Here is a 27,865-nt window from a genome sequence, read left to right on the forward strand (position 1 = left end):
ATGTTTGAAGGTACGCCACATAGGGTTCGATGGAATTTACCTGAATGTTCCAAAGATACCAATTCTATTGAATTTGATGGAGTTCCATTCATTGTTGTTGGAAAGCTGGTATTGGAGTGTCACCAAGGCAAGGAAAAAACAAGGAAAGCTAAACAAGCACAACAGGTATGTAAATTATGTGTCAAACTGTGTTTGACAATGATATTAACTTTAAACAAAGGCTCGAAATTAACTTTTTCCCATGGTAGTCCACTTGGGCTACCATTTTCTGAAGTTGGTAGCCCAGTGACAATGGCTGGTAGCCCATGCCTGTTTTAGTTCAGGGATATATTTTCTCTTTAACCAGACAAGATAAGGCTCTTTTTCAAGATTCTGTCCATGAAGTGAATTTTCTAGTTATTTAAAGTGAATATTGAACACCTTTAATACCCAAGGAAACAGGGTTGGTGATAATTTGACAACCTGTTTCACTCCCAGAGTTGTATGCAAATTTCGATAGTCATCATAACAACAACACAACCTTCAGCACTGAGACTTACTGTAGCAAGGATAATACAGACCATAGTCCAATATTTCTGTGTAATATATCAACTACAGTTTTTTTGCAGTTTCCTAGACTCTCGCCAGTCGCTTGTACTGCTTGGTCTCGCGTAGCTTCCGGTATTTATAGCTGGTACAAGCGACTGTTACGCCTCACGCAATCCCCCTTGCTATCACATATTCATGAGGTACGCGTCATAGTAATGGGTGGGGCAACAATACCATATTTGGATAGTGAAAGTTCATCCTTCAGGTCATACATTCATGTTGACTACAAGCTGAGGTTTCCAGGTTCTGCCGTGATCGTAAAAAGATTTAGAACTTACTGAATAAAATGAACCAATTTTCAAACTTTAAAACTGATTTTGAGCATTGTAGTAAAAACAATTGGGCTTCGGCCGTCCCTGTATTCTGTCTGAGTGTCGTCGGGCCGCGGGCCGCGCCGTCGACTAGCTGTCTCAGCCACACGGATAAAGTGAAGTGCTGTGACGGGGAGACTGCCGTTGTTTGTAACGTTTTGTCGCGACCGTCGCGTTTTATTACTCTTGCCCGTCATATATCCAGGGATACTGTGCCTGAAAACCTAACCCGACAACTTTCTATGTCAGTAAAGCTTCTTTTTGATTCCATGATCCCCACTAGCTGGCCCTTACCGTGCACCAGTCGCGCTGTTGTTGATCAACAATACAACATCGCTGTCAGTCGTCGTCTGGGAAGCACGCACAATTGTACAATTGACTTGAGGAATAGCACTGCAGCTGGCGATCATACGAGCTGTAAAATTTCTGGCTTTCCCCAATTTAATCTTAAGCAAGTGTTTTCGTTTCCTGTCGGCTCTAAGCAAGTGTTTTCGTTTCCTGTCGGCTCTAACTTGTTTAACTCATTGCCAAACTGTATCGGGCAAATCTCCTCTTATCTCCATGTGTAACGCTATTAAATGGCCTATGACCGGAAGTTAAAATACCAATACGACGACGACAGTCAACAGACAGAAACTCTAGTCATTAACAGGGAGGAAAGCACCGCAGCGGTACACAAATCGACACATTCCCAAATCCACCATGTCAACTGCAGGCAGTAATCCCTCTGTCTATGTTACTCCAACAAACACTCCCACCAAACTGGTGAGTAGACTGGTTATATCACCGCATTCCAAGGAAGCAGTATGTGTTGTCTGTGGAAAAGATGTTCAGAAAGCTGATTTACGGCGCAAATTATACAGAAATCGCTGTAAGACATCCGTCTGTAAAAATATTGAAGTTGTCATTGGCGAGGAGCTAACAGAACTTTAAACACAAACACGTCTTGCAAGCAATGTGCAGAGAGAGCAGACAACCTGGTGAAAAAAATACTGCAATGGAGAGAAACTTTTGCAAAAACAAAGAACGCTCTGCTGCTCAGAAGTAAAGAGACAATACCGAAAAGGATGAGAAGTGATTCAAGTACCCCGGTGAAGTCATCCAAGCGCCCCCTTTCCATCAAGTTCAACAGTCTGCCACACAGGTACCTCATAAAACCACTGAAGATATATCTACAGTCATGCCGTCTGATTTGGAAAGCATGAATAGGCAGAATACAATTTCTGCAAGTTTATTCAAGACCTGCGTAGAAGAATATGGTGTCCAGGTATGTACGTTAAGTGTGTTTTTCACAATTTAAAATGTTTTTCTGTGATAAGAATTGATAGGACAATAGTCAGATAGTTGTTAAAAATATTTACTTGTTTCCTTGTCAGGAATGACATAGAAAATACTATGTCATTCCTGACACACACTTTTGTAGAACTTTTGTAGAACCGGGGAAATCTGATGATATTGATTGTAACTCTCTAACATAGCGTTTCTGGTAAAAATAACTGATAATGCCATAACTTTTGAACTATCATGCCGCCAAAGTCTAATGCATAACACTAGTTATGTGCTTCTTACATCTGTGTGTATGTGTGTGTGTGTGATTGGCAACTGTAGTCTTTATAATTTGCGATAAAGCAATGGTTCTCTCTTGTCCCTCCTATACAGCATGTAGTTCTGTCATTCTCAAATTGTGGTACTAGTGTTTTAAAACCAAAGGAGGAGTTCAGCAGTTTGATCAAGAAACTGATGTCTACATCATATGATAACATTGCTCAGGAGTGCCTTTCTGGAGGTTCCAAGGAACTAAGCCATTCCATATACAGACAGGTGTGCAGTAAAATCTCAAAAGAGGTCGGCAGTCTTTGCAGTCTTTCTAACCCCTCCATACTGAGATACAAGGGTAAAGATGACCTCATCGATTTTTCCTGGGATAAAATGCTGCAAGAAATGCAAGAGAGGGCGCCAACATTATTAATGATCATAGGCGTAGGAACCGGGGGGGGCAGGGGGGCGGCCGCCCCCCCAATGCTGAAGTTGGGGGGGCAAAGGTATACTTTTGCCCCCCCAACTTTTACAAATACACATTGACTACGGCTAGCTGTCCCAACTATTGCTGAGTGCTATGTAGGGAGTTAAACAACTGGGTAGGTTTTTGGACGAAATCTGAAAAACAACACAGATCGTATGATCGAAAATACGGCGGGATGTGCTCTCCTTTGTTTGCGATGTCGCAGTAATTTACTTTTTAATGTCGCAAAAACGCAAATGTCGTACGATCGTTTCCATACAAATCAGATTACTTATCTTAAAGGGGTACATCAACCGCTGTACGTAAAGTGTACATGTGCACCTCCTGTTGTAGCGGACTGCAGTGTACCGTAAGTGAAGATCAATCGACCGTTTCACAAGTTGATTTCTCCCTCAAAGTTTTCAAATCGGCGGAAGTGCGTAAAATCTTTTTGGTCTCCATACAAGACGGATCGAAAACAATTCTTGACTGGTTTAGCTTCGAATAAGGAACGGAACTGAATTTCCATCAGCTTTTCCACGATCCGCGATTGATCACGATGTTGGATATGCACCATGGCAAGCAGGTACCGCCGGTGAAATGTTCCGAGTCGTTGTTGAATGCTCCAAATAGTTCGTACGCGGTGGAAGTTGCCCTTACTTTGAACATTTTTTTCTGCTAAAAAACGATTTGAACATTTTATAAGTCCGGATTAGAATTCAGTTTTCAAAATAGCAATGGCCATTCGGCATTGCTGTCTTGACAAGCAGAATATTTAGCATTTTAGTATGCAATAGCGTCAGTTTTCTGTCATTAATATGCAAAAATAACTATTAGTCCGCATTTTCGGCAAGAACGATGATATCAAAACCTGCTAGTGTTATAATGAATACAAAAACTCACACTAATTCCTATGAATTTATGGCTCAGACTACAACTGAGCTGCAACAACGACCGCGTATGAAAAGATTTGTCCGAATTTCAGGCAGCGGTGTCTGAAGTCGCGCGTGCAGCTATATTTAGTAACAAACCTGACATCGCGATCAGCGCTATTGGAATTCGGCTAAAAAATAGTTGATACACAAAATTCAGAATAAATAGCCTTTAAAGTTACAGCTAATGGAGCATTTAACTCAACAGAAACAGTGATCAGGACTAGTATTTATTTGACACTTAAAAAGGAGGATTTGTACTCGAGGCTGTTATGATTTGTTCAGCTACCCACTCTTCTTACTGTAAAAATTGTAATTGTATGGAAGAGATAGTAGTTTCACCTTTTACCAAGATGTTTAGCATTTGTTTTCTGAGTGACAACTACATACTTTGTTATACTCAGTAACTTTTGCAGTTTTATATTTGGAATTTTCAGGTTTTGCAAGAACACCTTTTTGTTCTAAGCTTACCCAACATGTTGAAATACATAGTGTACAGTTGTCAAAACAACTGTTACTACTCGTTTTTCTCCTATTATCTCATTACCTCATCTTGGCCTGCTTTTACTCATGGACTCGTCTTAGCTTGCTGAGAGGTGCTGGTAATCTTCGATCGACTACACGAGATGTTCAGAGTTCGTTGGTACTACATAGACTTTATTTCTCGGTAGACAAGCTTGACAGCTGCCATCGCCCAAGATACGCTTCTCCAATTGTCTGTCCTCCTGCCCTGTCTGTTGTATTTTCTCTCTTGTCCTTTGTATTCCCTTTCCCGTATTATTTTAGAATGGGATTTTAAACGTTATGTTTAAGGCTTGGTTTGGATCATATGATAGATATGAATTAAAGATGGAAATATACGTCCAATCGTAAACATCAATACAGATCTCGATCTTAAATGTACATGTCATAATTAATATACAAATGTCACTTAGACACGTTGCAAAATTGAACCCATTGCGTAAACGATGAAGTTCGTATGTTCCTTCATTAGGTGTTGATTCAAATATATTTCGTTTTCTTCAAAACTTCGTAAACATCGTCGTAATACGTAATTTGCAACTTTTACTTTGTCGCAAATATGCTTTTTATTCATAATTGAGATCTTGTTATTTTAATAGTTTTACTCTTGCCTATGACTACCTAGTGCATAAACCTCCGTCAGAGACAAACTATAGATCTGCGTAATACAACCAGTTGATTACTATCACACTGTACATGTGGTACACTAGGGCCTATGTACTGGTATAGTGTTTATTGCCATTGTTTATTATGGAATTTTTGTTCAGACTCACAGTCACCTAACTCTAAGTATGCTTGTTGTACTTATACAAATATAACCTGTGTTTCCAAGCATTGCTTTCAACTTGCTTAATGAAGACCATAAAAACACTGCATTGTAAATGTAACAGATAATTTTTTATAATTGTGACCCGTAAACCGATGGAAAGTTAAAGTTTATGCGATTGATCTATGTTGTGTGTTTGTTTTGGGTTTTTTTGCTGGCTGGCTGGTAGGTTTTTCAAAATTCCAAGGACGGCAAACAAAGAATTTTCTTTACACGGCCTAATACATAAAAACACAAATATTGAGACATTGCCGTATGTGAAAGTAGTGGTGCTTTAATTACATTTTTTACTAGTAAGATTGATTTTGGCCTGTTTTAATTATTTTAATTTATTCGTGTATGATTTAATATTTTAATTTATTCATATATGCAAATTTTAGATCGTAATTCATTCATCACCAGAATATAGGTTACCTTTGCCCCCCCAACCGTGAATTGCTTCCTACGCCCCTGATGATGTTGGAGGCTTCAATAAATAATCCATCACAGCAACGTAACAAAGTAAGAAGGGAGACAAGCTGATCCCAATGCTCATGTCATCAACATCTCAACTCATTTCAATTTATAATGATGACATGAATACTGTCAGAAGACTGTACAGTGTACTATTGAAGAAAGGTGGTTGTAAAAAAACAGCGATGGATAGGTTGGCCAGTCAACACATATGTATGAGTTATCAGAGTACAAACAACATGTTCGAGAAATTTGGGGAAGACTTTGCAGTCAACCTGAATGAATGGAAAGTCCATGTGGAGAGAGACTCTCTGGTAGAAAGAATCTCCGGAGAGATCTGAAAGCCCTCAACGAAGAAATGACACAGGCAAAAGTCATCAGTGCCAGCCAGGTTCTTCAAAGGGTAGCACTGGAAGCTGAACTTAATGATCATACAGATCTCATGCATCCAGGATATTCGTTCACAGGTGACAATGTTGACATAAGAAACAAAGTGAGGCAGATGACTATCACACATCAAAATAGAGACCATCACATGTTCCATATAGTGGCATACAAGAACAGGGTGTCAGGGAATGACTTACACAATGAAGAGCCTCGAAGTGATGTCAAAAAAGTGCCCTTTACTAATTTCCTACCATCTCTCTCAGAAAATGAAATCCTTGCTGAAGAATTTAGTTACCTGGTTGCTAAGACTTGGACAACACACATTCCATCACTCCAACGCTATGGTGAAAATTTACCACATCATCTTTCCCATGTTTATGAAAATGAGATGAAGCAAAAAACTGAGAAGGTGAGTGGTATCACTGGATAATGAAGTCACATACATCATACATATGTGCTACACATACACAGAAACACATACATACATACATACACACATACATACATACACACACATACATACACACACATATACATACACACACTACTACATACATACATACATACATACATACATACAACATACATACGTACGTACATACATACATTTCTTACATACACGAATGTACATATTCACATATGCATATACATACACATACAGTAGAACCTGTCTGGACAAAACAATGAAGTACTTACCATTCCTTTCTCGGTAACCGTAGGCAATGGTAACCATAGGTTACAATCCATGAAACAGTATAACATTAATGATCAATGTAATTTCAGGTTCACCTTGGTGTTTTGGAGAAGAATGAACAGTATGGCGATGACATGCTGGATATTTTGGATTACATCAACCAGTATGTACCAAAACACAGTGATGATACACCAGAGAAAATTCTGAGTGGGGGAGATTACCTAACATTTGAGAGGCACAAAGAAGCTCAGTCACAAAAGCAAGACAGCCCTACAGCATATCAACGTCTCGAGGGGCTTGTGGCAAAGATAGAGGATTTCCATGCTCAAGCTGAGTGGCAAAAGGTAATTTAGATTTTCTGAAGTTAACAAACTTGTGATTCAAGATAACTTGATTTTTTTGGATTTAGAGAAATGTTTATGGATGCACTGTTAATTGTATGTTGTGCTTATTTCAGGTAATCTGGCACCATCTCTACAGTACTGCATCAAGCAAAGATATAGGGACTTTATATGCCGCCAGAAATGCTACAAACTCAAGGAATGTGTCCAGTGATCCACACCGGGACTTTTATGCAAATGCTGAACTCTTGGACAAATTCACCAATGCCTATGTAATCACTGGAGGAGTGCATCATTTTGGAATGACAAACATGAATGACAGACCTTTGACAAACAACTATTCAGGTATGATTAAGTTCACTATCTGTTAGTATGTCACTTTATAGGATGAAACTCACAGAACAAGGTTTTCCTAAATATTTTTAAGTGATAATGACTTAATCTTTTTGTATTTTACTATCTATATTTAAGGTGATGATTCAGCTGACAGTAAAAAAGAGTACATATTGAAAGAAGCCAGGAAATTTGTTGACAAGTATGTCATGAACCAAGTTCCAAAGCTTGAAGACACAGCACCCAGAGGTATAATGATTACAGTTGCAAATACTGTGGGAAAATGTATATCGCCCCAAAAACCTAGAGAAGCATGAAGAAGACACATGAAACTTCAAGTACTATCTCAGACACACATCACATTGAGCAGGGTGCAGATGAAGACCAAGTGTACAATTATACACAGTGTACCCTCACGCTATTATTACTCAGATTAAATCACAATGATGCTATAAAACATGGTGATGGAGAGCGTATCCTTCGGTTGTACAAATACTTTTATCTGTATTACAAGTTTCAAATTGTCCAAAATATGCATATGCAACATTAGAGTTGCTAGCTCAAGTACAGTGCTTACTGTCGCCACGGTTAGCCCATAGGTTGACATGGAATAGATCTGTAAACTGGCAGGGAAAAATAGATACCAACCATCCTATGGATTTAGACATAGAACATGATAACAAAGTGTTCAAAGATGATGTCACAAGTTACCGTGGGGAAATAACAGAGCGCACAATCAACAGAGTCAGCAGAAGTATCAATACAACAGAAGCGATATTGAATCATTATGACAAGGTAACTAAAATCAGAAAAGCCAGTGGAAAACACACTAGACAAGATACAACTGATGATGTTTACACATTAGTTGCACAATTTACTGATGCTAGACTGTTTGAGTTGACAACAGGGAGACATCATTCAGCTTTCCCACGTATACAGGCAAATCCACTCAGTAAATTAGATATGGTAGCATTTAAATCATGGTTGAGCAAATCTCTGAAAGCTTTTTCCAATAAGCACTACTACAAACAGTGTGAGAGTACATGGCAAGTACAGCAAGTAAACAATTAGATTTAGAAAAATGTTGACTCTCTATTCTCTGTATTCATAAAATGTTACATTGTTGCAAATAATAAAACACAATGCCACCATTATGTGAAGAAATACATGTTGTTGTATTTATTTCACTTAAATAAACAGCTGGAAGTACAGCATTAACAAAAGTCTACAAATGTTTATGCAGCATACAATAGAAATTACTCAATTAGACTCTGATGATGAGGACCAAACTCTCGCTCTGTGATGTCAGTACTGTGCAAAAGCATCACTGTCATCACTGTCAATAATTTCAGAATTACCATTTACTATTGTGCAGACTTGCTCATCATTGCTACTGTACTCACAACCCAGAGTTTCCAGATCATCAGTGCAACTGCTACCATTAAAAATTTCAATGATCGTATCCCAAAGTCTATCAATATGTTCTGGAGAGAGAAAGCTGAAGTGTACACTGTTTCTAGAATTACCTTGCTGTCAATAAATTCAACATATTTCACAATATTACTTACAAATGACATTATTGGAAACCCTGAAACTATGTCAGCTCCACCAAAAACCTTCTCCTCACTAATATGTTTTAGCAAATCTGATCTGTACCTCAAAAGCCAGGATTTCAGCAAATTTTTCTGTTGCAAAGTCCATAAACCTTTTGGTAAAATATTCTGAAATGCAAGTTGTATTTGTCTTGCACAACATCACATTTTTGTGACACTTCTCGTAAAGAAAATTCAGCATGAGAAGTGTAGTCAAATTCTGAGATACAAAAAACTTCACATTTGCAAGAAGTTCCTTTACAGGAGCACAGACATCTACAACTACGTGTGCACACATCACAACAAGTGTGCAAAATTTCATTTGGTTTACCTTCATCTTCAAATTCCTTCAAATGAGTTGCCTGCGACAGACAGAATTATTTTTACAGTACTCCTTCATTGGTTTTGAAATTCGTGAACTTATACAGCAACCTTTATATGTTAGTAAAACAGCACTACTCATACGGCTAGTGTCTCTACCAGCTCTGCCAGTCTCTTGTACATAATCATCAAGGTCATTTGATGGGCCATAATGAATTACCTGATGAACACCCTTAACATCCATTCCCATACTGAATGCTACAGTGGTGAAAACTACTCTCACAATTCCATCTGGGTCTTGAAATGATGATATGATGTGATTTTTGATGTCATCATCAGTCTTGGAGTGAAACATGCCAAATAATCTACCTTTGTAGTCAGTTTCACCTGTTACACAGTCATATCCTTTCTCACCCAGAGATGTGTTGAAAAATTCAAATAGCTCTGAACAATGTCGCTTTTTGCGACAAAATATCAATATCCTTGGGCAGTTCTTACCGTGTGTAGCGATGTCATCTACTAACCACTGAAATAATGTAGAAATATCATCAAATTTTGCTGAAATCAAGGAATACCGAATGTTCGGTTTGTTTGGATTTTCAATAACATAAATGCAGTCTTTCATGCACAAGTCCTTTGTGATAACGTTTCTGGTTTCCATGGTTGCTGTGGCGGTAAGTGTGATGATTGGCACACCACTCCGTATAAGAGACCTAATTTCTCCAAGTTGACCATAGTGTTTCCTGAATGCTTTCTCTTTCGCAGTGTCTTTTCCCCTGTAAAAAACAACAACATTTATTTACATGGAACAATAACTGTTCCCAACACTTTAGGAGATTTCAGGTTTTTATTTTGTGTCACCTTTGCAAAGCTGTAAATATTGATGATTTCTGACCAATGTCCTTTGATAACATACAGTCTCTTGTTGTATTGCCCAGAGTAATTGTGAACTTTGAAAGTAAATTGTCTATGATTGAAATTTCCAGTGTGTTCATCTTCTGAACACACCGTGTGTGGATGTATACATGTAGTAAGCATTGTTAAATATGTAATTTTGAATCCCACGGGCAGCAGTAGGTCCCATACTCTTGTCAATTTCTATTAACGAAAGTTTCAATCAATTTTGCCCATACAGTACGACTGGAATGTGACTTTGTATGAACAGTATTCAATGGGATATCCATGTTGGGTAGAGTGAGTGCAATGACATAAGTACAGTACGTCTGCCTCTTTAATTCTGGAGATAACTTAAACATGATGTTAAAGTATGACATTGTGCACCTACCACTTTTTAATGCAGTGGCTCTCGTCCACAAAGATTGCTCCAATTCGTGATCGATACTCTTGCGATAACAGAGTCCGCCTGAACTTCGATAAAAATGCCTCTGGACTGCCAAACAGGATGTTGTAATTGCCATTTGCAATGCCTTTTTGAGTCAATGATTCGCTGTCTGTAACGCACACAGCCTTGATACCTCGGCTCTCAAGATTATTAACCTGTTCTTTCATCAGTGCGATCAATGGGGATACGACAAGCACGATAGATTTTGTGTTTGCCGTATCTATCTTGCCCGCTGTAAACTTGATCGAGTCCAGAACAAAAGGGGCGACTTCGTAAGTCATTGACTTCCCACTTCCTGTCGGTACACTGACAAAAACATCTCTCCCATCAACATAGCCGTCTATAACTCTTCTTTGAAACTCTTTCAAATGTGAGTATCCGAGTTTTTTCAAAGCGTCAGAGTAATCTCGGCGCTGCTCTGAAGTCGCCATATTGGCTTTAATTGACAGTTTAGGCCCGCCCCTTTCCATGTCACTCGTTGTGACGTCACCGTCGCCTTTTTCATACGGTTCTGTGAGGGCGCATACAAGGTATAACAGTCCTCGTGCCTTCGGCACTCGATCTCGTGCCTTCGGCACTCGATCTCGCGCCTTCGGCACGCGGCCCGCGCCTTCGGCGCTCGATCGCCTACGTTGGATTGCTACCGCACTTTAATAATGTGAATCCGGACAAAGAAGGCACGAGGGACTGTCGACAGTCTAGCAGTTTCCCTACAGCATGCTCAATCAAACAAACAATATTCACTTTGTCCACAAAGTCTGTATATATAAATATGTATTAGGTGATAATTTAATTAGAGTCCGGACTGACAGTCAGTTGTCGGTGATACAAATGTATTGTACATATACACAGGCTGTGTTAGCAAAAAGAATACTGGACAGTTCAACATGCTGTAGGGAGTAGAACAAGAACACAGTTGTATTAACTGAACAAAAATATTGTCAAAATTATTGTAGTTAATACAGCTACCCCCTGCAGACAGTGTCACTATCAGGTACCGCCCTACCACTGCAGTGTCACTGTCATACCTGAGCAGTGACAGAGATAGCTCTGACTCTGATGTATATGGTAGTTGAAGAAGAGTTTGGGTTAAATGACGATCCTGACAGTGAAACGTACTTGAGCACAAGATCAGGCCAAGAGAGCAACACATGGAATACTAGGAGACTTAAAAAGTTATTGGGGATTTTTGAATTCTGGCATGCGCGAATAATTGAATATAAAAGAAAAAAAGATAGGGTTACCATGTTCAATTTTCTAAATTTTCATAGTCATGTCATAAAATAATACAAAAGCAATGTTTTGAACCGTAAAGACTAAATGAAAAAATATGTGACTGAATGGAATAGATATTTTTAACCAAATTTGTCATTGTTACATCCAAATTTCAGAGATGAAATACCTTTATTTGATTGAGTAATTTTAACCTTCCAGTATTGTCAATTTTGAGTAGCATCTAATTCATGTGTTTTTGAAATAAATGTTTGGTAGGTCAATGTGCTCAGATTTTTTTTACAATATATAAATTAGCCAGAATTCACGATTTGCCCACTCATCATGTGCTCTTTGGCAGGAGCATTCGAGTTTGATTATTTCAAGTTGGCTTGGACTGATATATCCAAAAAGCTCATTGATACGCTTAAAAATGCATCAATTTAAGAACTTGCCTTAGCTATATGACGTTACAAACTGCTAATAAGATGTAGTGTTGAACATCTGCGAGGGGAACAGGGGCATGACACGTTTATTTTTTCCGCGCGTACATCTTTTACTGATATTATGGGCTTGTGATAGTTGGGTTGTGTACTTGAAAAATATTGATCATATAGAGGGTGAATTTGAAATGTTTTTGGGGTATTGAAGGGGGATCTGAAGAAAATAAGTATTCAATCGCGATTCCTCCAGCCCCCTCCCCCCTCCCCAAAGGGAGGGGGACCTGAGCAGTGACAGAGATAGCTCTGACTCAGATGTATATGGTAGTTGAAGAAGAGTTTGCCTTCGCTTGTCCCAAAGTGAAGGACTGGACATGGAATGCCAAGTACTGACTGAATTTCTGGTCTCAGGCTTTGGTAGTCCGTGTGGCCTACAAATGCATGTATTTTGGTAGCCCCATACAAAAGTTGGTAGTCCGACCTGTGGACGCGGGACAAGTGCTAATTTCGAGCCCTGTTCAATGGTTGCTGTAATGACAATAGGAAAGAATTAGAATAAGAACTGCAAGTTAGAGACACTTTTCAAAAAATTCGAAGACTATTCACATGTGTTGTGCCATTCTTTATTTCACATTCTTTAAACATATGGCCTTCTACAATAAGCAACTATATTGAGTGTACACATTTCCTTTTCCTCATTAGCAAAATACTGGTCGTTGTCAATGCCCTGCTCTCATACATGTTCATTTAATTCTTGTATACATCTTCCTGCAATGTTATATTCATATGTTGACACAAAAAAAGACCTTTTCAAAACACAAATATGACTAGATTAAAATGGTATCTTCTCATATTGTTTTTATTCCTTACATTAATGAACATGTCCCTGAAGATTTTACAATAATAGAAATTGATAATGCAAAGATACTCATTGACAGTTACATAGAAACATGTGCCTATTTTAATGAAATCACATGAAAATGTGAAATATTGCCATATTATAGAGATCACAAAGACTTTGGAACACTAACTTGGACATTAAATTGTAATAAATGTATTTGACTGAATCGCACAATTTAAACAATTGCCTTTCTTTCATTTTGGAACAGTATATTTTTTATTCAGAGTTGAAGTACACACTGTGATGGTAGTCTACATTTCAAACCAGTAACTAGCTAGGTTCCTTATGTGTATATTTTTATGTTGTAACTTAGTATTTCAAAGTTTTACATCAATTGATATTTTATGACCTCCTACAAAACTATGACTTTGATGTTTAAATTTGGTTTTGTAGACTTCTCAAAACCATGACACATATAGACAAAAGTATGATGTCATTTATTCTTTTTCTCAGCTCAATGATGATCATGGTAGTTATAAGAAGAAGAGATTCCTTGTCCAACCCAGCAAGAAGATTGGTTGCCCAGCACAAGTTATTATGCGGGAAGTGATTCGATTTGATCAGTTCAAGGTAAAGAATCTTTTTGAATGTCACACACTTTGTACCCTTATACTGTAAAGTTACCAAAACTTGTGAAAAGGAATTCATTTTCATTCCCGTACGCATGTATCTTCTAAAGCTTGAGTCCAATTGTGCAGATATGGTGACTGATACAGTACTTAACATTTTATTTATTGTATACAAATGAGTATTATTTTTAGATGTATTAACCATAGTGTATGCATTCACAAATAACTAAGTTGTGAACTTTAAGGTGAGTTTTAACTAATTTCAGCACTCTGACAATGTTAAATACTTGTGGAGATTATAATGGATGGGGGAGGCCAGATGAATTCAGGGGGGATGTAGGGGATGGGGTGGTAGTAGGTGTTATTTTAAAAGTTTGCAATGGGTCGAGTGGTGAGATTAAGATTTTGGTTTAATGCTTTCATACATTTTCAGATTCCATATTTTTGCAGATAATTCTCAAAGAAACGAGAGTATGAGGCTCATACTCTGAGGCTGGTATCTTTGGGAATTTTGTCATTTTTTGTGTAAAAAGCCTTCAGTATTTTCTTCACATCTTTTTTATATTTTTGCTGTTTTATTAATCATTGAAAAGTCACCTCTGATAAAGATTGTTAAACTGCCACTGTTTATAAAGTATCTTGGTATTTCCGTACAGCATGCTGGAACACACATTATACACAAAGCCTAAGCTTCCTCCTCCGTGTATTTGTGAACAGATTTGAAAGTAACTTTATTCAATGAGACAAATGAAAATATGAAATGATAGTGACAAGAATGAAAATTGAGCTGTGCAACAGTGTACATATTTTATAAACTTTGTATTGAAACCCAATGCTGAAATGGTCAAGGAATGTTATTGACACTGTGATTGTTTTGATGCTCATTCGTCATGGTTCTTCATATTGAGTTTAAAAGTGTCAGACTGATTCTGGAATGTTTGCAGTAAATTGTCCTGTGTGATTTATTTCAACTACACACACTAAAGTTAATATGGATACAGCCCACATTACTACATTGTCTGTCATTTCAAAATTAAATTTACAACAATAAAAAGTGTACAATCTATTGATATCGATATGAACTGTGTTTATTTCAAAAATACCCAGTCTCACACTTGTTATTTATGACCGGACATGAGCTAGGGGTAAATTTGGACTTTCTTTTAAGGGCAAGGTCAATCTTGTGAGTTTGTAGTCTTGAAAGAAAGACAACTTCAATACATAAATGTGAGACCATAAAATGTTATTAATAATGTAACTATTGTAATTAAAATAAATAATAATACCATCAGATCTAAAATATCATGTATGCAATTTTGTTGTCACATGCATAAATGAGTCAGAAATAAACTCCCTAATATAACCACACAAAAGTAATTGGCTTTGTCATTTCATGGCAACTTACAAACTCATATAGAAACTGGCTTTTCTAACCTGAAAGATAATTTTAAATTGTCATTTACATATGACATTATGGAAATGGTTCACATGTTTGCATCTACTTACTGTGCGGCTGTCAATCATTTAGTCATCTATTCATGTGACTAAATGATTGACAGCCGCACAGTAAGTGAGGCTACCCACAATTCTCCATGATCTGTACACACGGAGATCACTCACTGAACTGAAGCAAATTTCTTCTGTACACAGAACAACTCGGTCCATATTTCAAAATTCTGGCAACATAGTTCTGATAATCATAATTTTCTGATTTCTCACTGTGAATAATGAGAAGATCAACCCCTTTTCCGCGGATGAGATAGCAATTTTGTCGACATAGATTTTTGACAGCCATACACAATATTTTCAAGGAAACCAAGGGAATAAGTTGCATCTGTGTTTGCAGAAAAAAGGGTATTGATTTTTTTAATGATCGTAACAAAGGAAATTTGCATGTCTGACAGGTGGTATGATGAGACCATCTTAGTTGCTGATAACTTTATCTTGACAAGTGTACAATTTTAGCACCTCCAAACATCGACTTCACATTCGATTTACTCTTCAATTTTAAACATAATAAACAATTTTGGAACATAGTTTTAACAAATAATCCTGAACTTAAATTGTAAGTTAAAAATTGTTAAGAAACTGATAAAATTGAAAAAGCCTTTAGCAAACAATGTCTGAGTGAACAAATCAAGGGGAATTGTGGGTAGCATCACTTACTGTGAGCCATTTTACATTGTAGAAAAAAATTCCCCAAGGACCCTAATAGCTGTGTCTGAAAAAAAATTCCCCAAGGACCCTAATAGCTGTGTCTGAAGAAATTTTTCATGAAAAATTTCTTAATTTCAAAAACCTATTGACTAATTTGTATGTAACTCTCTGTTTTGGTGTTTATGAAAATATATCTTCATGATATAGGGGCCATCATTATTTACGGCCGGGGGGGGGGGGGGGGGGGGGGGGTTGGTCTGACGAATTTCATATGAAACGCTGTAATTTTGAGTAACCCCCCCTTGCCAACCCTGATGAAATTGAGTAACCCCCCTCTGTAACACACAAATTTTGATTGACCCCCCAAACTTACAAAACTTAAATATCAAGACATATATTTGTAAAATTCACAAAAAAAAATAGCAATAGTAAAGACCGTTCATACCCTGCTTTACCCAGCTGCTACATTATCATTGGGTATTTCATGACGGTTGAAAAAGATGAAACCGATAAATGAAATTCAAAGTCACTATAAAATGTAGATATAAAAGCTCACACTATAACTTGGTATCCAGCCATATAGTATTGTTTAATAAGTATGGGTATCATTACAGGTTTTCAGTAACTTAAGGATTTTTGACAAGAAAATTTGAAAATACTGAGGATGGCTGAGGAGGAAAGAGTCACAAGAGGTTGTACTCTGTCTTGTGTGAAAAATTGAGAAATTGATGTGTGTAATGACGCAATCTGGTGCAATATGAGAGGTGTTTTCATTTGTGATTTTACTAAGAAAAAATATGGGAACCGGTATGCCATTGGGTGGGAGTGCAAGAGATGGGTGTACCCCCTCTAACATAAAAAATTCTGAGAAATTGAGGTGTGAAATGGTGCAGTCTGAAAGGGGTTTTAATTCAAAAATTGAGTAACCCCCAACCCAACCCCCCTTTTTCTTCACATTTTGAGCAACCCTTTTTGTAGTTTTCAATATTATGAGTGACACCTCTCACATTCCTCATACCCCAAGACCATGAATGAATTAAAACAAAGCTGAAAGGCTTTTATTGATTACTTTATCATAGACAAATTAAAAAATTGTCCTTACACACATCAGAGCCAAACACAAGTTGTGTTTAGGGAAGTTGACAGTAATCCTAGATAAAACCTGGAAATAAATTAAGGTGGAGCTGCATGTTGCTAACAGTTTTTTTCAAAGATGTCAAGGAAATATTTTCAAAAAGCAGAGAGTCTTAAGTTTAGTATGGTAGCAATAGTTCACTTTAAGGATAAATGGGTGTATATTTGTGGTAAAAAACCTGTATTTTGATATTAATGATTAAAATTAATTTATATAAGTAAAAAACTTGATGCTATTTTCTGAAATATAATATTACACTTGAAAGATGAGTTTATGTGGAAAAAGGACTATTTATTTGACGTTATCTATTCTCATTCAGTAATGACCTAGGTTGAAAGACTGACACTCAAAAAAGTGATTAAAATTAAAATTCATTTCTATTTGAAATGTAAGAAATTTATTGCCAAACAAAACAGTCATTTTGTTATATAGCATTTCAAAAACATATAATTTGAAAATTTCAGAAAATTTGACCTGCCAGAGAGGAGTAAAATTCTTTTGAACTTTTGAAATTAGGTGGATAAAGAAGCCAGAAAATTGGGTGTTTCGTATATATTTGCATAAATTAACACTTCCTTATCATACAACTTATGACTGCTTGACAAGCTACAAGCTACAACCAATATAGGGTTAACAAATTTATTAAAATTGAGTTAATATTTGTAAACAAGTGATTTTTGAGCAAGATGAGATGTGTTGGGTGCAGTGCGCCCTTCAGTGGTAGATTACTTCCATGCAGTTCATACAGTTATATTATGATATTTTAATGGAAGTAACACAGATATTAATTTATTGAGGAATGTAATATATAAAGTCATATTTTTACTGTTTGATTTTCTCACTTTAGTCATCTCATGTGTAGACAAATTTACTGACCATTTTTATATATCATGACACACTTTTAAACAAATATTCCTAATGAAGCCACTGTTATGGCTGTATGGGTCACTTGAAAAATGATGAAAAGGAAAAGGGGTTATGCATAATCTGTTAAACAATGAGGGGATTTTGAAAAATGTTCACCGTGTGACACAGTTCGTGATCACACTACCTCATTGCATTTTCAAAAATTCCTTATCATCAGCAGTGTTTCATCTAGAGAGGGGACGGGGGGATTCCCCTCTGGTGACATGTCGGTACCCCCTAGTAATTTGTCAAGGGGGGGACCAGGCCACTCAGAATCACTGCCAGTCACACCTTAGAGATACAAGTAGAACACATGAACTGGTGAAATCCCCCCTAAATTTTCTGGTAAAGGGGAAATTCCCCCCTGCAGCCATCCTGGATGAAACACTGCACCAGGAGATGACCTATGTATTCACAGTATCATAGCTGCCTGGTCATCTGAAATACACTGGTATATAATGCTGCAGGTACCACACAAACAATTTCATGTATTTTGTTGCATTAACATGCTTGTCTGTGCTTTATTTAACCACTGGAGGATACCGGCTAATCTAAATTGATAGAAATCTTGAACAGATTTGTCAGTTTTGTAGTATCTCTGATTTTTCTATCATTTATTTATCACCACTTTGACAGGTTGCACTTGTCATGTCAACTAAGATGGTCTGCCTTATTATATTTGTTTGTAATGTATGCTGTCATGTGTCAGCTGATGATAATATCATTCTAGAATATAGTTTGTCAGTTTTTCAGTATCTCTGTGTTTGTAATGTTGTTTACCATGGTGACATGATTGCATTTGTAAGGTCAACTAAGATGGTATGCCTCAACATCCGATGGATCTTGGAAAAGATATAAACATATCACATTTTATTTACAGAATGAATACTTAATTTCATTAACTTGGTTATAATTGCTCAAGTTCGTTACTATGTGAACCTAAATATTTTTATATTTGAAGACTTAGACTAAGTCTGAAACATTGGTGAAAAACGCATTTAAAGCTTGCTTCTAAAATGTATCTGCATTTTCATAGATTTCAAATCTGAATTTTATAATTCTTTTTTAATATCTAATTAAAGTTTAAATCAATGAAACGGAATAATATGACATAACAGCATAATATAGATATGCAACTTTTGATGAAACATTGAATAGAACTTGGGGAAATTGTGCATTTTGTTTCTAGTTTCATCATTCTACATACTGCCATTGTTGTAGTGACCTGTACAAAAAGTTTCATTTTTCAGTTTCAAATAACATACTGTAGTAATGTCTCATTTACCCTTTACTATCATATCAAATAAAAAATTCTATGAAACTACAAACTGTAACAGTTGAACTTTTCAGTATAACTAAACATTGAATTTGATTGTTGACCAAAAGTGGCATATCATCCTCTCATTCACCAATTATTAAAGAACAATACCACATCGGGCAAAGTTTAAGATGATACATGTAGTACTATTAAAATTAAATTTATTAATTCTTTAGTCTATCATGTCTGATTTTGGTGTCATTGGTAAATTCAGTATATTTGCTGACAAAAAGTTATCTTTCATAGACATAAAAACAAAACCAAATGACAATTATAGTGCTATTGGATAATAACAGTTATTCCTATGGTGTATTTAAATATTACTGTTAGACTGATTTTCAATTTGTCCAACCCTCACTGCTCAAAAAATATGACCCCTTCCTATTGATCATTTCCTATTTACATGCCTGTCACCTTGTCAATGTTATAAACAATTGTACTCCATAAAAAGCTGAAAAATGTAGGTTTTATAGTATGTCAAGAGAGGTTTGATCAATTTGAAATCTGCATTCATAACAGCTGAATTATCAATTTATGATAATTAACAAAGATTCAAATGAATACAATGCAATCTAGCTGGAATGCAATATTTAATGCCTATGTTGTTTACAGGTATCATCAAACAGTATTTGGAGGAAAGAAGAAGCGTCAAAACTACTGAGACAATGTCTGTCTACAGTGGAGGATCCAACTATGGATTTTCAGAGGAGAATTTATGTTACTCTCCCAACTGTGAATGAGCATAAATTTCATGTTACTGGGGAGGTAAGAATTTTCGTATTCTAATTGTTGATGAATAATGAAAGACAATGTCGACTCATCAATAGATATAGCTAGACATAGATATGAACAGGCATACATCAGGTGCAGCCAATGAACAATGCACTTTTAAAGGGGTCTTTACTATGACAAGATATATTGTGCATGACAAGTAATGTGAACTGACTAATTTTAAGTCATGAGGGTAATTAATTAGCTGTTCATAATTTGTCCTCCCGCAGAAAACTTTTCGACTTGCCCTCCCGCACTCAAACTTCATTTTTACCCACTCCCCACTTATTTTTGCCTGTTTCCCCTCCCCGCTGTAAATTTTTGAAGCTCCCCTGCCCTGTGGCGGGAAAAAACTTGCCAATTTCCCCTGCCCTGCAAAAATTCCCCACAAAATTTCGTCATTCCATTTCCCCTGCAGACATGGAGCTACCCTCTGATGAAAAAACCTGTCGATTTTTCCCTGCCCTGTGAAAAAAATTCCCCTGAAAACACCATGGCTCAACTTCCCCTGACCCGTTTTAAAAGTACCTCCCCCTCTCCTCGTTTTTCGCAAAGCTCTGTCCCCGGGACAACCAACCGATATCTGCCCTGCACGACAAAAGAAAATAAAATATGTCCCCTGCCCAAGCTATAATATTATAATTTCCCCTGCCCTCAAATATTGCTCCTGGAATAGCTTTTTTGATGAATAGCTGCTTTAGCTGCACCTGATACATGAATTGATTTTTTTCCCAACAAATGTAAATGATAAACCATTGTTTTTAGTATGCTTCAAAACCTACAAACATTATAGGATGCGATATTTCTAAAACAAATTTATGGCATGTGATTGGCAAATTCGTCTAAATTTCAATGAAACCTGTGTTTATATACTAGCTTTCCAACAAAGTCCATTATGCCCTTTTTCTGTCCAAGGGACTGTAGAATGATATTTGCAGATATATAGAATTGCATAAATGTAATAAAAATAGCTATTTAAAAGGAATGAAAAATTTTTCAGAATTATGACAAAATAACATACTTAAACAAGCTAGCCCAAAACAATGCATGAGACATGACTGATGGACAGTAACACAGTTTTTGTTTTGGATTTCAAAATGCTGCATATTGTAATGGTTCTACTCCGGAATAAAAAGGACGCGATGTGTTCTACGGACTCAGTACGCCCAAATAATCACGTGATGCCGGTACAAACAAACCCACATGTGTACTAACGCGTATGGAAATACACGTACGTCTATGCGCGTTTGCGCACATGGCTTTGTTTGTACCGTGGTCGATTCGAATTCCGGGTTTGGCCTATTGGCAAAATTAGGTTTTTTTGTTGTTAGTATTGCCAACAAATGCAGTGTCACTAACATTGTTGACATGACAATGTTTAATAACATTTAATACCATCTACCCTTCTAAAATAATTAATAGTACATGAAAAATAATAATAACAACATTGCCATTCAACAAATGTTAGGATTGCCATTTACAAGAACAATTTAATAGAGTACCATGTACCACAATTAAGTGTCAATGTGTGCAAAAGTGAAAAAAAAAGGAAAAATTCGTAGGGAAATGTTGACAATTTCATGACATCACAGTGAGACTTGATTGGACACTGTGGCCAATCTATATTTATCTGAAAAACAATACACGGCAAAGAAAATCAAATCCAACCAAACACTCAACGCAGTCACTATTAGAGGAAGATCAAAGTATGAACATAGAATCATCACGTTTGCTTTTGTAGATTTGAGAAATTGCCTAATTATGAATAAAAAACAATTAGTGATTAATGTGCAGGTGAGACTCAACCAAACTAAATACCAGGTTACATTTTTGACCTTTGTTAATAATATATCAGCGTATCTATGATGTACTGATCATCAAGTTTCCTCAACTTTGGTCACATTGATCTGGATATATATCCCTAATTAGGAAAGTTCGTTAGATATTCAAATTAGGAATTGGCTTAAGTAGAAATGCTAAATAAATTTCAATCGTGTGAAATTATGGTATTTTCAAAACATATCACAAATTTCATCATCTTTGAGAGAGTAACTTATCTAGGAAAGTTCATTGAATATGCATATTAGCAATTAACTTACATGTCTTTCATAGCTGATAAATTCTTGTAAGATAAACACTTGTAGCAAATATCGTCCAATTCTACACCGCGTTTCTCAATGAATTTTTTTGAGAAATTCTTGAACATAGACTTATTACAAGAATTAATTAAATATTCAAATGAGACTTAATCAAGCCAAACCCAATAAAGTTTCAGATAGTTCTGCTTTAGGTTAATGAAAGTATGTGCAAAGCCACATCAACTTTGGTTCAGGACTTCTTGAGATATGACCAAATAACAAAACTATTATTATTACATGCCTCGTATATCGAACGTCGCGCGCTCCATAGGATTCAATGGTAACTCGCCGATGACGTCGCGGGCCGCATAGTCATCACTGGACTGAAAGTGAACCGAAACTATTTGCAACTTGAAAACTTTTGGACGTAAAAGTCTTGAAATTTCATGTTTTGCACAGAAAATCCGGTTTTTGGAAAATTTCGCATAAAAATATTGATAAACCGCATAACAGTAGTTTAAATATATCAATGCGCCATTCGATGATGAAAATCGTTCTATTTTTAACAGTTTTTCGTCTAAAATGAAAATAAAGCATTTGACTATAATTTGCCAATAAACGTAAATATTTTTGGTGCAAACTGAGTAAGAGAGGCATGTAATAAAAACATTATAGCCCAAACAAGGGACTATGTACCCTCGGGGCAGGAGACCATTTGCCCTCCTTACATCGGCAAATAGTCACCTACCCTCGGGCACATAGTCCCATGTTTGGGCTATAATATATATTATAATATGCTTGGCTGGAAACCGGCACTCTGATTGGCTGGAGCCTGGGTTTATATTCTCAACAAGAAGACCTCAGCACCGAGTAACATTTTTGAGCTTGCGCAAATTTCGAACGCCAACTTGAGAGCTCAACGTGCCATAATGTTGAACAATTCTATGACTTCAGATTGATTTTGATTTTTTAAATTTTAACCTAGTGCAGTTTGACGAACAAAAATATGAAGTTTATGTAAGCAGCAGAGGCGATGTAACTACAACATAATTTATAAAACTTTTATGAGCGCTTTTTTCTTTGAATACAATTCTTCAAGTTCAATGTCTAATCGCCATATCATCAAAGTTTTAATAATAATAATATTGGGTTCTTATATAGCACACATATCCACAAGTACATGTGCTCAAGGCGCTTTACAATTATTATTACCCCTGGTCACTGGACCTAATATGATACCACTCAACTCCCTGGGGAGCAAACTACAGCTCACATGTGCAGCCAATAAGCGCAGCAGAGCTAAACACACACATTACAACCACTGTCCTACCAGGTACCATCACTCCTGGGTGGGGAGAAGCAATGAGGAATAAAGTGCCTTGCTCAAGGACACAACACCATGGCCATGCCGGGGCTCGAACTCACCATCCTGTGATCGTGAGTCCACTGCTCTAGCCACTGGCCCATGATGCTTCCCTACTTTTACTCTTGTTTTAGTAACGATGAGAATGTAAAAATTTAGAAAATCGAGCATTGTGACCTTCTTTTTCTTTAATACTTGATTATTCCAAAATGCCAGAATTAAAAATATCTGATCACTTTCATGTTCCCTGGTATTCCGTATAATGTGTTGTTATCTAGTCTGATCTTATGTCCAAGTATATTTCACTGTCATGAGTGTCATTTGACCCAAAGTAAACTTTAATTATATCAGAGTCAGAGATATCTCTGTCACTGATGATCAGCAGTGACAGTGTTATTTAAGGAGCAAGGCAGAAGCTGTATTAAATTTGGTTATTTTAACAATATTTTGGTACAGTTTGTACAACCATGTTCTTGTTTTACTCCATATACAGCATGTTGAACTGTCCAGTATTCAGTTAGCCAACATAGTCTGTGTATGTGTACCATGCATTTGTTTCATTGTCAAATGACTTTCCAGTCTTGAATTTATTTGAATTATCATCCAATACATATTTATATATAAAGGCTTCTCAACAGAATGAATATCATGTGTTTCAGTGAAATGTAGAGAGACAGCAAGAAACATTATTTGATACATTGAATATAAATATTGAAAATATTATTATTTTTGCAGCTTCTGCCTTCTGCCCAATTTCTAGGTACACTTATTTGGTGTTTTTTACGAAAAATCCTACTTTTTTTTTCAAGATAAAAGTCATGAAATGTGACAAAATGGTTCTAGATTTTGTTCAGTTATTATTAACATTAGAACAATTGGATGACATTAAAATGTTATTAATTTTCCATTGAATTACCTGACAAACCTTGAAATGTAAAGGTAACAGGAAACCAAATACTTTTCAGGTCCCCTTCTCTTTAGGCAGTGCAAAACTTTCAAGTCCATCCCCTGCACTACCATCAAAATTATCCAATTCCCTGAATTTCTTCAGCTCCATCACAGTTTTTTTTTCAAATGCAGCCTTAATTTTTGCTTTGTACAAATTTCTTTCTGGTTGCTATAAAACAGGTCTGATCATGCTTATATTTCTTTACAGACAGCAAATATGACTTTACCAACTGATGAAAGGGTGATAGGAAAGATTGTATCTCTGGTCAGAGAGGGTGTCAATTCTGTCAACGAAGTCAAACGCCATGTATCCTCCTTTGTGAAAAATGAACTCTTCAGGGACTGCAGCCCACCACCTGTCACCAACAAGAGGTTTTACCCATCCAAAACTGACATCAGGAACCATGTGTACAAAACCAGAATGCAGCAAGTTAAATCCAAAGTTGATCAGGTAAACCTGTCATTGAAGATCACAGAGTGGAAAGAACAATACAGTGAAGACAAATTTTACTTCAGATCATACTCGGACAGACATGCTGATACAAATACCCAAGATGAAGAAGAAGATGATGTTGTCTTGAGTGGAACAAATGGACTTTTTTTGCACATCAATCAAAATGGCAGCAAGATCTACTGGTGAAATATGGAAATGAAATCACACTACTTGACGCCACCTACAAAACAACGAAATATGCTTTGCCCTTGTTCTTCTTGTGTACAAAGACAAACGTAGACTATTGTGTTGTTGGAGCATTCGTCATTCAGTATGAAGATACAAAGTCAATATCAGAAGCACTGGATATATTCAAAGCTTGGAACCCAGATTGGAAGCCTGCACATTTTATGGTTGACTTCTCAGAACCAGAAATCATGGCACTAGAAACTACCTTTCCAGGTGAGTAACATTTATTCACTGTGTTGCTCTATGCAAAGGTCCATCTAACATTTACTCCATGCAGAGACCTTTATGTTATGTACCAAGGGGCTGTTGATAATGAAAACTGTGTGTACATTATAAACACATATGAATATTGAAGAAGCTCAAAATGTTTATTTATTGCACAAGCTACAGCCCTGCTCCTTTTGAATTTCTGCCTGTCTTGCTGTTTTGAGATTTTTACAATCATTGCAACGAAGCCTGAGTTCAGAAAACAATATTTATCACTGAAATTATATGGCTCCATGTAATTTATGTTCTTGTTTTTGATGGGCCTATCTTAATAAAAACCAAAGAATTGATACAATATAATTGACCCTATGTATGGGATGTACGAAAGATTTTGGTTGAAAGTAGTAAAAATCAAAGTGCAGAACAGTGTGAAGACATTGACTCTATGTAAAAATTCCGGATGGAAAAATTTAATTGACAGCCATCCCTTATAGTATATCCCTGTGCATTTTGAACTCATGAAGTTCTGAAATTCTCCGACATAGGCTAAGATCTGTCCAACTCAGGAAGTGTATGATTTCATCTATATGTACATTCTATTGTTTTCAGAAACCAAGGTATATCTGTGTGATTTTCACCGAGAGCAGGCATGGGAGAGATGGGTCAATACTACCAAAAATGAAGTTTATCAAGTCAAGGAAGAGGTATTGGCAATGCTGCGCAGAATAGCACATGCATCAACTAAAACAATGTACAACAATGCAGTCAGTGATTTAAAAGCTAGCAGTGTATGGAAACAAAATAAAAGACTACAACAGTACATCGAGGGTAAATGGATACCCGCACATCAGGTAAATTCATTTTTTTTGTTCTGAAGAAGCGCTTACCAACTAGCTTGGTTTATATGCCATGCCTAGCAGATAAACATGGTGCAAACAAATCTACAAGTATATCTCTTACAATTGAACAAATAGTGAAATATTATAGCAAATACAAAACTTTCAATATTAATAAGCATATACCGTTACATATGTAACACTTTTGTATCATTTGGGAATGAAACATTCTTAAGTTCATAAGAGATTAATCTGGTTCTAAATGTATCTGTGTTATTTCAAATAACACCATATTCCATCAAATACTTTACTTGGCATTGTTATCATGGGATTAGTTCATTGAAAAGATGCAATGGAACAGTTAAGTGAGTGTAGTGTGTAATATGTTAATTCAATTGTTTAAATTTCAAAATTATTTCTATTTACAGCGATGGGTGAGAGCATATAGGATGGAAAGGTTCAATGTCAGTGTTAATACAAACAATGGAATAGAAAGACAGAATCGAGCATTTAAATATGATTATCTAAGGGAATACAATGACAGAACACTAAGTGGAATGATAACGGTGATTGTGGAGCAGTACTTTCCATCATCTTACAATAGGTAAGCAGTCATGTCGATTCCTTTTATGGCTATAACAACCAAACTCAATGTATTGCTTTCAATTTGATGCCCTGACTCTGGCCAGAAGTCTTGGTAAATGTAAATTGCGTATCTACACAGATCATTCAGAAAACACCATTTTTTTCAGATATGGTAACTATAAAAAATTCTTCCACATAAAATTAAGGGACATTAGCTGTAAATTCTGACTAATTTTTCACTACTCTGTTTCAATGTATCAACTACAGAATTTTACTATAATCCGATCATCATGACCAATGCCCGGTGTCTTGCTTGCCAACACAGCCTGTATATTTGAAATAACCATTGTTATTGTTGATAAATGTAATCTAGTCTGGACCTGAATACAACGTGTAAACAATAACAATGCAGATTATACTCATATAGAGTATATTTATGAGCTAAATATTAGGAATTTCTCCATGGTTCAGGGATTCAAACCAGAAACTGCAGATGATACACAGAACATATAAAATTAAAAAACTGATGAAAGTTATAGTTAATGGATCTTTAAGAAAGGGTTAATCAGAATGTAATGCAAATATCTTGGTTGCTGTTTTACTTTCCTTCCAGACAGTATCACTTCCTCATCAGCCAAGTCTGTATAAAGTGGTATTGAGCCAAAACATGACATATTTTCACCCACTTGGCTTGGCCTGTTATAGCATCTTCAGTCCAATAAAAATAAAGTTTATAGTATTTATGTTTTCAACAGCCTTCTATTACAGTATTATGTTAAAGTGCATCACATGGAATATGTTGTGTTTCATTAATTTTAACCATCTTGACCTGATGGTGAAATATGGACTTGGCAGGAAAAGGGTTAATGATAACGTAATCCAATCAGTGATTGTCTAATCATTCGAAATGATTTTATGGTGTAGCATCGCCAATTTTAGAAATGACATGAACTGCATATCTTATAGTCATGATGAGTAAAACCAATAATTATACTTGGGCATCTTTAGACGTCTTTTAATTGCCCTTTTTCAGATACAGAGAAGAAAACATAAAATGTTGTGCAAGTTTCAAGAAGTACAATGAAGAAATTCCTGCCTTCCTGCAGAACCGGC

General features: G+C 36.4%; 3 protein-coding genes across 3 annotated transcripts; 2 read left to right on the forward strand and 1 right to left on the reverse strand.

Annotated features, from left to right (window-relative positions):
* On the forward strand, window positions 1-27,865 carry LOC139138106 (calcium-responsive transcription factor-like). The gene is made up of 7 exons (XM_070706329.1): window positions 1-165; window positions 13,651-13,767; window positions 19,895-20,047; window positions 24,651-25,337; window positions 25,941-26,182; window positions 26,596-26,771; window positions 27,786-27,865. The coding sequence occupies exons 1-4, from the start codon at window positions 1-3 to the stop codon at window positions 25,080-25,082; spliced, it is 867 nt and encodes a 288-aa protein (XP_070562430.1). The 3' UTR covers window positions 25,083-25,337; window positions 25,941-26,182; window positions 26,596-26,771; window positions 27,786-27,865.
* On the forward strand, window positions 5,918-7,706 carry LOC139139451 (uncharacterized). Its single transcript, XM_070708366.1, has 4 exons — window positions 5,918-6,430; window positions 6,805-7,059; window positions 7,173-7,401; window positions 7,528-7,706. Exons 1-4 carry the CDS (start codon window positions 5,918-5,920, stop codon window positions 7,704-7,706), a joined length of 1,176 nt encoding a protein of 391 aa, XP_070564467.1.
* On the reverse strand, window positions 9,131-11,183 carry LOC139139332 (ATP-dependent DNA helicase RecQ-like). Its single transcript, XM_070708209.1, has 2 exons — window positions 10,588-11,183; window positions 9,131-10,078 (listed from the first exon to the last, which is right to left on the reverse strand). Exons 1-2 carry the CDS (start codon window positions 11,112-11,114, stop codon window positions 9,331-9,333), a joined length of 1,275 nt encoding a protein of 424 aa, XP_070564310.1. The 5' UTR covers window positions 11,115-11,183; the 3' UTR covers window positions 9,131-9,330.

This window comes from Ptychodera flava, chromosome 8 (assembly GCF_041260155.1).
Source record: "Ptychodera flava strain L36383 chromosome 8, AS_Pfla_20210202, whole genome shotgun sequence".
In the NCBI taxonomy this organism is placed as follows: domain Eukaryota; kingdom Metazoa; phylum Hemichordata; class Enteropneusta; family Ptychoderidae; genus Ptychodera; species Ptychodera flava.